The following is a 17,782-nucleotide window of genomic DNA, read 5'->3' as shown; positions in this document are numbered from 1 at the left end:
GCGAGGGATTCATCTCAATTTCTCAGAAGATGGCCTTGAATTATATATACTGGGCACCAATATTACTGTCAGCATTATTGGTTATTCATATAATAATTCCATTATTATTCTGAATTTTTCCTTTTAATTAAGAAAGCCATGTTTTTTTTGTGAAATAGTTTGCAGAGAGCAATCTTGTTGCATCCTTTCAGTCTTTAAATCTGTAATTTTTTTTCTTACTTAATGTCTAATTTGTTTATTACTCCTTCCTCTCTGGTCAGTGTCTGGTCTGCAGCAAGATCCTCTTGTAGCACTACTTTGATACTTAAACCTCAGAAAATATCCGTTTAAATGACCGTAAGATGGGATTTCAACTTTTAAAAAATGTCACCCCAAAATCTGATATATGTATAAAATCTGAACCTTCACAGCAAAATCTCAGTGCTCCCCTGCTGTTGGCTCTGTACAGATTTTTAACGGCCTGTTAAATGAGCTGACGGTTGTTTATTTTGAAATACGCTAATGAAATTTAAACCTTTATTGGATAATTTGCTTTTAAAATATTGTACTAAATGTGCTGAGCAGTGTCACTCGACTGGTCAGTAAGTGCCAGACTTGGGGTAGTCTTATACAGTAAGTAGAACTCAAAACCACATTTTAGGTGGAAATTCAGGGAATTATCTTGTGCACGAGTTGTCTTGTACACGGACATGGATGATAGATTGATGTTCATTTTGCCAACTTAGAACATGGAATATTACAGCACAATCCAGGTCCTTCGGTCCGCAATTTTGTGGCAACTTATAAAAACCTACTCAACAAACTAAACATTCTGTACCTCACACCCATAATCTTGCATTTTTCTTGCATCCATGTGCCTGTGTAAGAGTTTTTAAAATGTGCCTGTTGTATCAGCGCCACCACCCTGGAGAATGCATTCTCGGCACCCTCTACTCTCTGTATGCTTTTTTAAAAAAAAAAGGCAACAAGCAACTTGCCCCTGACATCTCCCCAAAACCATCACCTCCTCACCTTGCACAGATGTCTTCTGGCGTTTGCTATTCTCACCCTGGAAAAAAGGTGCTGGCTGTCCACCCTATCTATCTTTCTCATAATATTGTGGACCTCTATTAAGTCACCTCTAATCCTCCTTGACTCCAAAGAGAAAACTCCTAACTCTGTTAACCTTGCCATGTTCTCCAATCCAGGCAGCATCCTGGTGAACCTCCTCTGCATTCTCTCCATTGGCTTCCACCTTCTTCCTGTAATGAGGTGACCACATCTGGATTCAATATTACAAGAGTGGTCTAATCAGAGTTTTATAAAGCTGCGACATTACCTCGTGACTCTTGAATTCAATCCCCTAACTAATGAAGGCCAACATACCATGAGCCTTCTTAAATTACGGTATCACCCATGCAGCACTCTTGAGTGATCTATTGATTTTTGACTTGAAGGCCCCTCTGTTCTTCCACACTGTTAAGAATCCTGCTACTAACCATGACCTCTGCCAAAGTTTGACCTTCCAAAATGCATAATTTCACACTTATCTGGATTGAACTCCATCTACCACTTTTCCTCCCAACTCCACATTCTGCCTATATCCTGTTGTAACTGACAACAACCTTCTACACTAACCACAACACCTCCAACCTTTGTGCATCTTCCAGGTTACTGATCTATCCCTTTTTTGTTCAGGTCATTTATATATTAAAAAAAAAATGACAGAGTAGGGGTCCCAGAACAGATCTCTATGGAACTCCATTAGTCACTGACCTCCAGGCAGAATACATTCCATCTACTGCTACCCTCTGCTTTCTTAGACATGCCAATTCTGAAACCACACTGCTAAGGCTTCATGGATCCCATGTATCATGACTTTTTGAATGAGTCTCAGATTTTAGATTTATTGTTGCAGTATATACATGATATCACATACAACCTCAAGATTCTTTTTCCTGTGATGGAAAAAAGTCTACCAGAGGGAAACTTGCCACATGTCTTATGAGAATCCATATACACCACATCTATTGCCTACCTTCATCAATTTCTTTTGTTATTTCCTCAAAAAACTCATTTAGGATTACAAAGCCATGTAGTCTGCCCCTGAAAATACTATGTTTCTCTAAATGTTTGTATATCCTGCCCCAAAGAATCCTCTCCAATAGTTTGCCCACCAAGACTCACTGGTCTGTAATTCCTAGATTCTCATTAATACCTTTTAAAAAAGGGTACACATTTGCCATTCTCCAATCCTCTGGAACCTCTGCTGTGGCAATTCCCCAGCAATCTCTTCCCTCTCTTCCTGTAGTAACCTGGCTTATACCTTGGCTGGTCCAAGCTACTTGTCAACCTTGATGTTTTTAAGAGGATCCAGCACTCCCTCTTTCTTAACCTCAACATACTTCAGCGCATAAGCTTGTTCTATACTGACCTCACATTGACCAAGGTTCCTCTCTGGTGAAGATTCTTTCTGGCTACCATATAATTCTCATAATGCCTTCCTAAACCTTCTGTATGCTTCTGTCTTCCTTTTAACTAGCTCTCTCACCTCTTTTTTTCAACCATCTTAGTGGGTCAAAGCTATCCAGAACCCAGAACATCCTCCTTGTTACTTCTGTGCTTTTCCTTGAGAACATTTGTTTCCAATGTACTCTCCCCAGTTCCTGCCTAATTCATCTTAATTAGCCCTTTCCCAATTAAACACCTTACTTTGTCCAAAGGACAGAGAATTATGGTCACTTTCACCAAAATGATTCCCCACCGAAAGGTCTGTCCCCTGACTAGTCCATTAACCAGTCCTCAATCCAGTATGGCCCCTTCTTTTGTCGGCTGGTCCATATACTGGGTCAGGAATCCTTGGATGTACTGGACAAATTCTGCCTCATCTATCCCTCTTGTAGTAAGGAGATGCCAGTCAATATTTGGGAAGTTGAAGCCTCCTTTAACAACAACCATTTTATATCTGCACCATTCCAAAATCTTCCTACTTGATCATTCCTCAGTATTACAAGGGCTATTTTGTGGTCTATAGACTGCTTGCAATACTGTGATAATTTCCTTCCTATTTCGCTCTTGTACCCACACTGACTCGTACCTTTTCTATCTATGTCATTGATACATAATCTGTGTAGTCCCAAAATCTCTCAATCTTTTCAGGAAGGTTAAAAGATTCATCCTATGGTCTTTAGAGCAGATTTCAGATGATAGGACAATGAACTCTTGCTTGTACATTTTTATTTTTGTTTAGACCTAAACAATTATTGGACAATTCCTCCACAACGTCCTCTCAACAGCTGTGGTACTATCCCTGATTAGTAATACTACTGCACCCCCACCCCCCCTCCCTCCCCCTCTTGCTTTTACCTCCCTTCCTATCACTTTTAAAACATCTAAAACCGGGTACCTGCATCAGCCAATCCTATCCTTGTGTCAGTCAAGTCTCTGTAACGGCCACAACATCATAATTCCACATACTGATCCATGCTCCAAGTTCATCTCCATTACTCCTTGTACTTTTTGCATTGAAATACATTTAAAACCACTACCTTTGTGTTTCTTCCCCTCCATACCCTTCTGCATCAAGTCACTACACATTGCATCAATCTTTCCTCCATTTACTCTATTCACTGCCCTCTCATTCTGGTTCCCCTCCCCCGGCAAACTAGTTTAAATCCTTCCCAAAAGCCTGAGCAAACCTGCACGGTGGACCTCCCTGCTTCCGGTGCAACCCTTTTTTTTGCACAGGTCAAGAAGAGATCCCAATGATCCACAAATCCCTGCTCTCTGCACCAACTCTTCAGCCATGCATTCATTTGCCATAACTTCCTTTTCCTGCCCTCACTGCACATGACTCAAGCAGCAATCTGGAGATCACCACCCTTGAGGTCCTGCTTTTTTAGCTTCCTCCTTAACTCCCTATATTCCCTCTTCAGGTTGTCGTACCTTTTCTATCTATGTCATTGATACATAATCTGTGTAGTCCCAAAATCTCTCAATCTTTTCAGGAAGGTTAAAAGATTCATCCTATGGTCTTTAGAGCAGATTTCAGATGATAGGACAATGAACTCTTGCTTGTACATTTTTATTTTTGTTTAGACCTAAACAATATTGAGTCGGCTTTCAGTGACCTGTATGCTTGTGAATAGACTTACCTGTTGCATTTTGATTTTGCTGTGACAAAGTGCATTTGAATTTCAGTATGTTTAGCCATTTTGATTTTAAATCATAAAAACATTTTATCTTAAAGAAAGAAAATTTGAAGGTTTGAAAAGTTTAGGGTTTTATAGTTGTTTGATTTTAATATTCTTTATTGATCAATAGTAAAACAATATTTACTTGTGTCATTAATTACAAATTGTTTCCAAATAGATATCTACATCTGGGCATGTGAAGTATGAAATAGCTGATAATTCTCAAAATTCCAAACAGATAAATAAGACCTTAAAGTAATAATATCAAAGTAAAATTGATTTTGATGGCTATGTTAATCCACTCTTCCTATTTGTTGTATACAGTTTAAAAACTGAATCTGCAGTTTACCAATTTACAAATGGTTATCGGAAATAGTAAGTACAGTACAACTTCAATTATCTGAAATTGGATTCTCCAAAATCCTCATTTATCCAAATTAAAAAAAAAAAATCAGATAAATGAGGATATCCCAAACAAATCAGAAATCCTCAAGTATTCAAATTTTTTTCGGAGCTGAACTGGCCTCGCACGTTGGGGGGAAAAAAAATATACTTGACATGAAATTAGAATGACAATTGTCCTCATTTCAGGTAACTCCCTTCCCTTTCTCTTTTCATTTCTTCTTTACCTACCTCTATTGACTTTTCTCTCCAACTCTTCCTCTCAAACTGTCTCCCACTGTCTCCCAGCTGCAAGCGGTTGGAAGAATCCCTTATTCCGAGTTCATCAATGTGAATGGCATCCCGTGCAGGAGGGGAGCTCGGGCTCAGTGGTGTTCCCTCCCATCCCCTCCCCCCCTCACCCTTTCCCTCCCTCCTCTCCTCTTCCTTCCCTCTCTCCCCTTCCCTTCCCTCCCATCCTCCTCGGCCCAGCAGAGCTCCTGACGCCAACTTCAAGCCACCCCCTTGACCTTCTACTGGACTTCCCGGTGTGCATGTGCAGGATTTGGAGTCGGGACTTGGGTGTCTGGGTCAGGAGCTCCGGTGATTGGGGAGACAAGAACCTGCCAGGGAGTGTTCCACCAGGCCAGGAAACCTCCCTGGGGATTTACGCCAGTGGTGGGTTCTTGCCGGTGATCAGTGGTTGGGGCGTGTCGGGGATCAGCAGTGGCCAGCATTTTTTTGGTGAGAATTATACATTATTTTAATACTTAAAAAGCCTTCCCTTGTTGTTTGCTGTTGTTTAAACATTGATACAAGTGATTTGCTGTTGCTTCTGGACTGTTTTTAGAAAGTGACCAGTTCTCTGGGAAAAAAATTGTTTATCCGATGTAGCCCTGGTCGCAACCAATTTGGATAGTCGGAGTTGTACTGCAATGTGGTTTCATGAAGACTCATTGGTAATTCCTCTGTGTTGAAATTTCTAGTGTCTGTTCTGATACATTTTTTGAAAATGCATGATATTGTCATGACTTGTTTTAAAGTTAACTTTGTTTTATTCCAGCTAATATATGATAGCTTTGCACAGTTCTTGGTTGAACAGAAAGGCTATGATCGGGAACTTATGACAGTGAATCCAGATTCTTGGGATTTTTGGTAGGTTCATTTTCTCTGTTATTTATGCAATTTATTATTCTATAGTCTTTACCATAGAAGGAACCAACAAAATCTTGGCTCAAACCAAAGAGTCCAAAATCCTTCTTCAATGTTTTCCTTTTGCTCTTCTGCGCTGAAAATTACTTGAAATATGAAGTGTTTTTTGGACTTGTAAGGGTTAAAATGTATTTCATGCTTGCAAAAAAATTCTGTTTGTGGCATTCAAGATGATGTTAACATTTTCTTTGAGTGTCTCCTAGCAACATCTTCCTGCCGAGGTCTTAAGGCTTGTTAGAGAGATTACATTTGGTTTTTTTTGCTCTAAGAAATAGAAGAAATTAGAATGTTATGAAAAATTTTATTGACCGTCTAACAAAGTTTTAGGACCATCTAACAACATTTAACGGCTTGTAACAATGTAGAGCAACATAATAACATTAACAATGTTTAGTAAACTTTGGAAGACTCAACTCAATTTTAGTACAGATTTGTTTGAACAATAACATTTTGACATCCTCCAAGTGATTTTAAAGGAAGGTAGTCACTATAGGACTGTTGCTTAAGTGGTCACTATGGTCTTTTAAAAAAAAAAAATTATTTTTCATTTGCATCAATGCATACATATAATCCTTCATCATATAACAATACAATGTGATAAAAACAATACAAAATGATATATAATTTTCTTTCTTTTTATCCCCCTCCCTCCTCCTCCTCCCTAAAGAAAAAGAAAACAGAGAAAAAAAGAAAAAAACACCTGGATTTATTTATAATTCACTGTTCATATATTCCTAACATATTATTCTATCCCACACATGTCAAACTCAGGCCCGCGGGTCAAATTTTGCCCGTGATATAATTATATTTGGCCCGCAAGATCACATCAAATATATATTAGAGCTGGTCCGCTGGCTGCCACGCCAGTATAGCTAATACTACAAATCCCAGAATGCTTTGCAAATGCGTTGGCGTTGGCCCGTCAGCCCGCTAACTCACATGTAATAAATCCCTTATGAAAAAATGGCCAAACAAAAGACAGAAAACAGGACCCCAGAGTTTGATGAACTTGCATCTAAGAAGAGATGCCAAGTATCTGGTTTCGACCCAGGTGCATCAGAGTAAATCGCAGTGTAGCAAGCTAAGCTTGGATTCATATTTTCTTTGGTTAACTTTGGTTAAAGTTGAAAGATTGGATTTTCATTGAAGCAAGTTGTTATTTTTTTGACTTGTTGGCTTGTGAAAAAAAATACATTTAAAAGGAGTTTAAAGGCTATAGAGAAATATTATTTATTGAATATTTTATTTCTCATTTGTTAATGCTTCTTCTGGGAAGAGTTTAACCAAAACTATTATTAAACATTTATTTTAATAAGAAAATGTTTAATATTACATATGTTGAAAGAAGAGAAAACATGCAGATGTTGTTGAAAATTTTCAATAAATATTTAGTTTGGCCCATGACTTAGTCCAAGTTTTTAATTTTGGCCCTCTGTGAATTTGAGTTTGACACCCCTGTTTTATCCTGTTCACGTTAATTGGGAGGAGTAGGTGTAATGGACCATGTGGATTATACTCTTACTGATGAAATCCTTTTATGGTTTCCAAATCATATAAGCGTTTCATTGGATTCTGAATTCCATTAATATTAATACTAATAAAATTCAAATTTTCTGCCATTAAGTACCAATATTAAATCTTCTCTCCATTGATCGTCCCTTTCCCATTCCTTTCACTCCCACTAAAATAACAGCACATATTACAATAATATTAGTTAATGCAGGCTTAAAATAAGAAAAGGAAAGATAGAAATAAGAAGAACCCCCCCCCCCCCCAGAGGCGCATGCTGTTGTTACATCTCTATTCCCCTGATCTATTTGGGATGTGATCCAAATCACATTCATGCACATGACTTCATAGTGGTTCATGGTTCTGACTAACTCACTTGATAAACCGAACAATCCCTTATTCTATTCATATTATAGATTCTAATTATCTCATAGATCTTTTAAAATATATATAGATCACTTAAAGTTTAAACCTTCCTCCCTATTTAAACTCTTTGAAATATTACCTTTTTCCCCCAGTTGCAGCAAAACTTTTTCCATCTGATAATACATTCAAGTATCAGGAACCACCTGATTTGCTTTTTCAGGTAATGAATCAGCATACACCTTTCCCTCATTTGGTTCTGTGAAAAACCTATTTCTCTCTTCTGGAACAAAGACCTTCAAAACTGCTGAATACCTTAAGACAAAGGCATAACCTTTCTTTCATAACACATTTTTAACTGCATTTAATTCTTTCTTCATTTTCAACAACTCAAAACTTGTATCAGGATTTAAAAAAAATCTTATTTCCATTATAAATCATGGGTGACTGTCGTTCCTTTTCTTGCTTCGTCGCCAGCTCTAAAAATCTCTCGTACTTCATATCAAAGAAATCTGACTAGTATCGGGTGTGGGTTCTGGTCTGGCTGTGGTTTTGGTCTCAATGCTCTATGCATTCTCTCAATTTCAATGTCTCCTTGAAATTCAGTCACTCCCAAAGATTGTGGAATCCAATGCTGTAAAAACTTTTTAATTTCTTGTCCTTCATCACCTTCTTTAAGTCCAATAACCCTTTGTTGTTTCTTCTGCTGAAGTTCTCTAAAATATCTATTTTCAGCATTAACTGATGTCTTGTTGCAGCTGCTTCTGCTTTTGCCACTTTCATTTACTCCTTATGCCTTGAATTTCAAATTAATTTCCTTTAATTTTCTCATCCATAACTTCAAATCTTTTATCCACTTGCTGCATCATTTTCTCAACTTTCTCCCTAAAATTCTTACTTTCATCAACAATCTCTCCATGTCTTTTTATTTCTGCCATTATAAACTTATCTTGTTGGGAAGATTCCATGTATTTTTTTCAATTCTGTGCAGAAATAAGTGATTTTTTTTCCATTTTATCCAGCTGTTTGGCCTTGGAACTTTAAGTGAACAAAGACTCCTGTTCTTTCTGCTCCTCTTCTTGCTCGCTGGAACTGGAAGTCTGCAAGGTATTTTTAAAAAAAGTTGTTTTTTTTTGTGCTCTGCGCATGCGTGAGGAGTCATGCATGCGCAGAGTCACATCTTCACCTGAGTCGGGCAGCCATTGTCTGGAGAAACTCTGTACTGCAAATTCCAACATCTCTCTGGGACCTGGCTTATCTCCCCTGGGCAGTACCTTATGAACAGCTCCTGGATCCTTCTTCAAGGTTGGCCTTCCTTCCTTATCTCAATCTTTTTCTTGCTCAGTTTCTTGTACTGTAACGGCTGGCTTTTCTTTCTTTGGTATCATTTTAAAATGTTCTGCAGGTCTTCCGATACTTCCTTCTTCTATTTTTAAGTTTTCCTAACTTTTTTTCAACTTCAAGACGAGTAGGGATTTGCAGTCTAACCCCACATCATCACCTGGCACGCCCACTCCCCCCCCCCCCCCACACACACACACACACACACACACACACACACACACACACACACACACACACACACACACACACACACACACACACACACACACACATTGGTCACTATTGTCTTTAGTGATCTGGTATGGAAGGTTGAAATAAATGGAACGAATTGGAGTCCTGTAATAGGAGAATAAATTACATTTGGGGTCGTGGGCTGTCTTTGGTGGGGGTGGAAGGATTGCTGGGGACAGAGATAGAAATAAAAAACAATTAATATTTAAAAATAATCAAGAAATTATTTAGTCTAACTGTAACCGTAGAAAGTGCAAAATATGACCCTACTTCTCCCTCACCTCCAACCAGATGCACAAGCAGACCTTCCAGGTCAGGTAGAGCTTCACATGCACATTGTCCAACCTCATTTATTGACTTTAATACACTTGGTGACTGCTTCACCGAACACTGATGCATTTTTTGTGAATCTAAACTTGAGCTTCCTGTAGCCATCCATTTTAACTCCCCAAATAATTTGTACAGTGACAAGTCTGTCCTTGGCCTCATCAATTTTTATGACAAGGCTAAAGGTAAACTTGAGGAACAACACACAATCCTCCTGGACTACCTTCAACCTAATAGAATTAACTGTGATTTTTTTTCTAATTTTGGGTGACTGCTACCCACATCTGATATCACCATTCCCATCTCTTTTCCTGTTCCTGCACTTTCCACATCCTCCCCTTCCTAAATGATACTGCCTCCTCTCACACTTTGTAGCTTCTTCTCCTGTTCTATCTTGGGCTTGATTCTTTGTTTGCTCAGAATTCCAGCACCCAGCATTTGCAGCTTTTGTGTTTCTCCAGTTGAAATGATTCTTGTTTTTAATTGCTGTCCTTCAGAATTTATTGTCATAAAATTTGTTTTTTTTTTGTGGCAGCATCACAGTTCAAACATTCATATTATGAACCATCTTACAAAATTACAGTACAATCTTTGATTATCCAAAATCCTCATTTATGCAAACATTTTAAAAATTTCAGATAAATGAAGATTTCTTAAACAAATCAGAAATCTTCATTTATCCAAACATATTTTGGAGCTGAACTGACTGGGAACCTCTGGCTACCAGCAACAGTCGGACCTTGGTGGGGAGGTGTTGGTGATCAGCGGTGGCCAGCATTTTTTAGTGAGAATTAAACATTATTTTAATGCTTAAAACGCCTTCCCTTGTTTGTTGTTTTTTTTTAAACACTGTCAGAATTGATTTGCTGTTGCTACTGGGCTGTTTTTTTTTTAAAAAAACCGTTTTTGGGGGAAAAAAAAGCATCCGACGTAGGCCAGGTCCTGACCATTTCAGATAATTAGAGTTGTACTGTACTATAAATAAATTTTTAAAAAATAAGTAGTGCACGAAAAGTAAGGCAGTGTCTTTGGTTCATTGATTTTTCAGGAATCTGAAGGCAGCGGGGAAGAAGCTGTCCTTGCGCTGCCGAATGCTCGTCTCCTGTACCTTTTTCCCAATAGTACCAGAGTGGCCTGGGTGGTGGGGTCTTTGAGGATAGAGGCTGCTTTTTTAGGACACTGTCTCATTTAGATGTCCTTGATGGAGTGAAATCTGGTGCCTGTGATGTCGCAGGCTTTTAACAACCCTCTGGGGATTTTTCTTGTCCTGAGATTTTGGGCCTCCGTACCAGACAGTGATGCAATCAGCCAGAATGCCTTCCATGGTACACCTGTTGAAATTTATGAGAGTCTTTGGTGATATAACAAACTGCCTCAGACACCTCACAAAATATAGCCGCTGGCGGGCCTTATTTGTGATTGCATCAACACGGAGGCTTCAAGGACTGATGTTGAAACCCAGGAATTTGAAGTTCTGCAGGAAATTTAATTTGTATCACGAACTAAATATTAGCATTGAGCTGCCAGTTTTTCCACGTCAGGTGTGTTTGTTTCTATTTTACCACCCATCTTTCCTTATCACAAATTGCTGAAATATTTACACACCGTCATCAGCATGTGCATTAAAGGCAATGTGGTTTTGGTTGCCAGAGCTTTGGCTTCATGATTAAGCACTTGTGTACTTTGGAGGATTTTGACCTAGGTTTATTTCCAATTATCTACCATGAATTTGTTAACATTTAAAATGTTAGCCAAGATATAGCTTAAGATGGCTCAATTTGTGGATATTTATTTGAGTTATGAGAATGTAAGGATGTACTTATTGTGTGATATTTTAGTGCTAAATGTGTTTGCATTGTGGGTTGCAACTGTTTTGTTTTAAGTGGAGATGTAACTGTAGGTAATGATTTTAAATTATTCTAACTTTGGCTTGAAGTTAAGTTAAGAATATATCAGAGCAGCAGTGTTGCATGTGGCCTTTTGTATCAATTTTGTTATTCATTAAGACATTGGCTGACCCTGTATCGTGTGAATTTCTCTGCTGGATTTCTTTGATTCAAATATACTCAAGTGATTAAGTATTTACAGCTATCTGCGAATGTCAAAAAATTACAAATTTTATTTATAGACACAAGTTCTTAATGGGCATCTCTTATCCTGAGATGAAAAGTAAAACCGCAGTGCTGGATAAACTCTGCAGGTCAAACAGTGTATTTTATATAGCAAAGATAAATAACCAACATTTCGAGGTTGAACCCTTCAAGGTATGGAAAAATGACGCAGGCATCGGAACAAAAAGGTAGGGGAGCACGGACCCAAAGGCAGGATGTAATAGGTGGAGAACAGAGGAAGGGCACAGCAGAATTACTGCTTATTGGTGGTGCAAAAAATCTGTACTCATTGGACACATGCAAACAAATAAATGTAACCAAACTGTGCAGTACAGAGAGAGAAAATTGATCAATGAAGTGCAAGAGTGAGAGTCCTTGAATGAATTCCTGATTGAGTTTGTTGTTGAGGCGTCTGATGGTGGAGGGGTAGCAACTGTTCGTGAATCTGGTGGTTTGAGGCTTGTACCTCTTGTATCTCTCTCCTGATGGTAGTAGTGAGAACAGAACGTGTGCTGGATGATGTTTTGTGAGTCATTGATGATGGCAGTGTTCCCTGTAGATGTTCTCAAATTAGGCAAGGGTTTTCCCTGTGATGTCCTGGGATGCGGCAACTACCTTTGGCAGGGCTTTATGCTTCGGGGCATTGAGGTTCCCATACCAGACTGTGATGCAGCAGGTCCGCACACTTGCACCACAACTGTACAAATTTGCCAGAGTTCCCGATGTCATACTAAACCTCTTCAACCTGCTGAGGAAGTACAAGCACTGAAGTGCTTTCTTCTTGATACCATTAGTGTGTTGGGTCCAGGAAAGATCTTCCAAGATAGTGACTCCCAAGAACTTAAATTTGCTCACCCTCTCCATCTCTGGTCTCCCAATGATCACTGGATCGTACACCTCTGATTTTCCCTTCCTGAAGTCAACAATCAGCTTCTTGTTTTTTGTGACATTGAGTGTGAGGTTGTTATTGGTGGACATTCAGCAAAGTTTCTATCTCTTTCCTGTAAGCTAACTCATCATCCCTCTTTATGCAACCCATTACTGTGGCATCGTCAGTGACTCGACTTGAACACTAGAATCTGCAGTGCTAGAAGTTCAGATAATGAAGGTATTGAGAAGATATGGCTTAATGAAAAAAGTGAACCCTAACACCAGACTGCAGACACTCAAAAAAGAGGTTGTCCGAAACAGTGTACAACAAAGCAGAAGTGCAACAAATGTTCTGGCTTTTCTCTAAGATTCAAAGTTAATTTCTCCAGGCTTGTGCTCCAGATCATTTTTAGAACAAATGTCTGATTGCTGGAAAATAAACTAAATTACCTGTGGCTGCTTCTGAACCAGATGGGAATGGATGGTTGTGTATTCTGATAATTCTGAAAAAATGGTTCCAGGTCTCCATTCTGGATTTGGTCATTTAGCTGGAAGGCCTTGTCACCTTTTGGGCAAGTGGAAGTATGACCTGCAGAGAGGGTTTGTGTGTCTACATCAATAAGGTCTGGCGTACAAATATCTTCAAAATAAAGGCTCATTGGAGATGGTTTTTCATAGTGAAGTTCAGACCCTTCCACTTACCCAGGGAATTTACAGATACTCTGATTACAGCATTTTATGTTCCTCCTTCTGCAAATGCTGGGGAAGCACTGGAAGAGCTCTGTGAAGCCCATGCTGTTGACTTCAAGCACATCAACCTAAAAACAGTTCTGCCAAAGTTCTAACAACATGCCAACTTTGCACCCAGAGGAGAGAATATCTTGGATGTTGTCTACACAAATGATCCTGAAGCAGACAAGGCTGCCCATTTCCCCTACTTAGGATGCTCAGACCACATATCCATTCTGCTAATCATTATGGACCACAGGTAAAATTAGTCCTACCAATTCATAAGAAGATCAGGATCTGGCCAGAGAAAACTGCAGCACTGCTGCAGGACTGGTTCAAAAGCATGGACTGGAGCATATTCAGGGAGGTGGCCTCATATGGTCACAACATCAGTAATGACCAATTACATGGGCAAGTGCATGTGCTTCTTTGATGGAATTTGAGAAATATTTTGCATCAATTCTGTGTGTGTCTCTCTGGTGTTTTCAATACATGCTTTCTTTGTTACTGAAGCACGATGAAAACTGGCCAACAAGGGGTAATATTGAAAGATAGTGAGAAGTGGTGATCAATTTTGCATTGACTTTGAAGGCTAAGGGATAGATGAGAACAAGAAAGTTGGAGTGAGGTAATATCTGAGAATGGTGTGCTGGAAGAAAGCTGGTTGTGTGTGGAGTAAAGGTAGTGATAATGCTGCAATGTAGTTGGCGAGCAAGTGGAATCGGGTATAGTTTCATCCCATCTAAATTTTCCTCTCCACAATTCACAGACAGGTTCTCACAGAGGCTTCTGGAATATTCTATTATTACAGTGTAGATGCCTCTTGACTTTAAAGCAAGTTGTTAATTTTTTTTAGACAAGTTTTATTAGCCTTTCTTCCAAACAAAGTTCATAATTAAATGTTTCTTTGATCCAAAATATAGATGAAGTGTCATCTTCCAAGCCGTGACCTCTAATATTCCAAATTTTGATCTCTTTAATCCAACAAATCAAACTCTGTGGCTGTTTCTTCAGTCTTGTTTTAATTCATTGATAAAACGGTTAAACATTTTGCATCGCTTCGCATTAAGACTTTCATAATGATCAATAACAAAGCATTTACTGTATAATGATACAAAAGATATGTAGAGATACTAGCTTAAAAAGATACACAAACTTTAAAGAGATAACTAACAGTATTTAAAGAGATTCACAAAAATGTATTTAAAGAGTAACAAAATAATTCAATGAAAAATTACTCGTGCTCACGCTTCCTTCATAATCTGGTTGAGTAATAAGCAAGTCATTAATCTGGATGATATAATGACATATTTTTTTTTTGCCTGCAATGGAGAGCAACGTGATTCCCCTGTAGTTTGAGCAGTCTGATTTCTCGCCTTTGTTTTTGTACAGGGTATCTTCGCTAGGATTCTACTAAATAGAATAATACCTAGTGTCGCTGAGAATATTCTCCCAGAATCACAGTGCGGCTTTCGCGCAAACAGAGGAACCACTGACATGGTCTTTGCCCTCAGACAGCTCCAAGAAAAGTGCAGAGAACAAAACAAAGGACTCTACATCACCTTTGTTGACCTCACCAAAGCCTTCGACACCGTGAGCAGGAAAGGGCTTTGGCAAATACTAGAGCGCATCGGATGTCCCCCAAAGTTCCTCAACATGATTATCCAACTGCACGAAAACCAACAAGGTCGGGTCAGATACAGCAATGAGCTCTCTGAACCCTTCTCCATTAACAATGGCGTGAAGCAAGGCTGTGTTCTCGCACCAACCCTCTTTTCAATCTTCTTCAGCATGATGCTGAACCAAGCCATGAAAGACCCCAACAATGAAGACGCTGTTTACATCCGGTACCGCACGGATGGCAGTCTCTTCAATCTGAGGCGCCTGCAAGCTCACACCAAGACACAAGAGAAACTTGTCCGTGAACTACTCTTTGCAGATGATGCCGCTTTAGTTGCCCATTCAGAGCCAGCTCTTCAGCGCTTGACGTCCTGCTTTGCGGAAACTGCCAAAATGTTTGGCCTGGAAGTCAGCCTGAAGAAAACTGAGGTCCTCCATCAGCCAGCTCCCCACCATGACTACCAGCCCCCCCACATCTCCATCGGGCACACAAAACTCAAAACGGTCAACCAGTTTACCTATCTCGGCTGCACCATTTCATCAGATGCAAGGATCGACAATGAGATAGACAACAGACTCGCCAAGGCAAATAGCGCCTTTGGAAGACTACACAAAAGAGTCTGGAAAAACAACCAACTGAAAAACCTCACAAAGATAAGCGTATACAGAGCCGTTGTCATACCCACACTCCTGTTCGGCTCCGAATCATGGGTCCTCTACCGGCACCACCTACGGCTCCTAGAACGCTTCCACCAGCGTTGTCTCCGCTCCATCCTCAACATCCATTGGAGCGCTCACACCCCTAACGTCGAGGTACTCGAGATGGCAGAGGTCGACAGCATCGAGTCCACGCTGCTGAAGATCCAGCTGCGCTGGATGGGTCACTTCTCCAGAATGGAGGACCATCGCCTTCCCAAGATCGTATTATATGGCGAGCTCTCCACTGGCCACCGTGACAGAGGTGCACCAAAGAAAAGGTACAAGGACTGCCTAAAGAAATCTCTTGGTGCCTGCCACATTGACCACCGCCAGTGGGCTGATAACGCCTCAAACCGTGCATCTTGGCGCCTCACAGTTTGGCGGGCAGCAGCCTCCTTTGAAGAAGACCGCAGAGCCCACCTCACTGACAAAAGGCAAAGGAGGAAAAACCCAACACCCAACCCCAACCAACCAATTTTCCCTTGCAACCGCTGCAATCGTGTCTGCCTGTCCCGCATCGGACTGGTCAGCCACAAACGAGCCTGCAGCTGACGTGGACTTTTTTTACCCCCTCCATAAATCTTCGTCCGCGAAGCCAAGCCAAAGAAAAGAAGATAATGACATATTACAACATAGTCACTATGGTAACACTGCAAACAATAGTTCTCTTCAAGAGACGGGCACAAAATTAATTAAGAATAAAAAAAAACACAGGGTTTTAACCTTTACTTTGGGAGGATGGATTGTGGCAGAGGGCAGCTGAACATGGTGAAAGGGGTGGAAGAAGTGGAATTGAGCTTTAGGGGCTGCTTTTTCTTCCTTCTCCAGCTGTTCTGTGTACAATCTCAAGCTTGCATTTTCTCACATGCATATATTGCATGGTGAGCTGTGAAAGCGTAAGAATTGGGAAAATTAATTCTGGCATTGCAATAGATGGCATGATTAGCACAGTGGTAAGCACAATGCTATTATAGCACCAGCGACCTGGGTTTGGATCAGGTGCTGACTGGAAGGAAGTTGAATGTTCTCCCCTTTTTTCAGTTTACTCGCATCCTTGCAAAAATGTTCGGGGTTTAAAGGTTAATTGGTGTATTTGGGTGACACGGTCTCGTGAGCCAAAAGGGCCTATTTCTGTGCTGTAACTCTAAAATTAGAGAAAAATGCAGAGGGGAGGGCCTCTTACCTTTCCCGTGCAAAAAATCATGGGTTTGGTACTACCCATGTTTGCTTAGCACTTATGTCATCGGCAAGTGTATAATCATTGGTATTTAGCTGGTCATGCATGCACTACTACCTGCAGTCCAAAAATCTTTGCAATTTGTAAGCCATTTAAGATTTAGTTAACTGTATAACAATTACAGCACAGAAACCGGCCATCTCGACCCTTCTAGTCCGCACCGAACCAAGCACTCTCCTCCAGTTCCACCCACCTGCACCTTGCCCATAACCCTCCATTCCCCTCCCATCCATATACCGATCCAATTTTCCTTAAATGACAAAATGGACTGTGCCACTACTACTACTTCTACCGGAAGCTCATTCCATTCAGCCACCACCCTCTGAGTGAAGAAGTTCCCCCTCATGTTACTTCTAAACATTTGTCCCTTAACTCTTAATTCATGACCTCTTGTTTCAATCTTTCCTAACCTCCAGGGGAAAAAGTCTATCCACATCAACTCTGTGTATCCCCCTCGTAATCTTAAATACCTTTATCAAATCCTCCCTCAACCTTCTACGCTCCAAGGAATAAAGACCTAATCTGGTCAAACTTTCTTTGTAATCTAGATGCTGAAACTCTGGTAACAATTTCGTAAATTTTCTCTGGACTCTCCCTACCTTGTTGATATCCTTCCTATAATTTGGCTATTAGAACTGCACACAGTACTCTAAATTTGGCCTCACTAATGCCTTGAACAGTCTCAATGTCACTTCCCAACTCATGTATTTTATGCTTTGATTTATAAAGGCCAGCATACTGAAAGCCGTTTTCACCTCCCTATCCATATGAGATTCTACCTCTGGCATCTCCCTTCCAGCCACTGTAGAATCCATTTGACTATCTCAAGGTTAATACCTAGTGCATGAACCTTCCTAACTAACCTTCCATGTGGAATCTTATTGAAGGCCTTACTGAAGTCCATATAGACAACGTCCACTTCTTTCCCTTCGTCAACATTCCTAGTCACCTTTCAAAAAATTGAACAAGATTGGTCA

At 40.1% G+C, this 17,782-nt stretch overlaps 1 protein-coding gene across 2 annotated transcripts in view; it reads left to right on the top strand.

The window, feature by feature from the left end:
* nt5dc1 (5'-nucleotidase domain containing 1) overlaps positions 1-17,782 on the top strand; it is a 725,609-nt gene that overhangs the window by 70,453 nt on the left and 637,374 nt on the right. For both annotated transcript variants that reach the window (XM_069886815.1, XM_069886814.1), the window contains one exon: positions 5,617-5,708. In XM_069886815.1, coding sequence (XP_069742916.1) covers positions 5,677-5,708 — 32 coding nt within the window. In that variant the 5' untranslated portion in view covers positions 5,617-5,676. The remainder of the gene's footprint in view (positions 1-5,616; positions 5,709-17,782) is intronic.

Source organism: Narcine bancroftii, chromosome 6 (genome assembly GCF_036971445.1).
Source record: "Narcine bancroftii isolate sNarBan1 chromosome 6, sNarBan1.hap1, whole genome shotgun sequence".
NCBI lineage: Eukaryota > Metazoa > Chordata > Chondrichthyes > Torpediniformes > Narcinidae > Narcine > Narcine bancroftii.
This window is presented reverse-complemented; position numbering and strand designations above follow the sequence as displayed.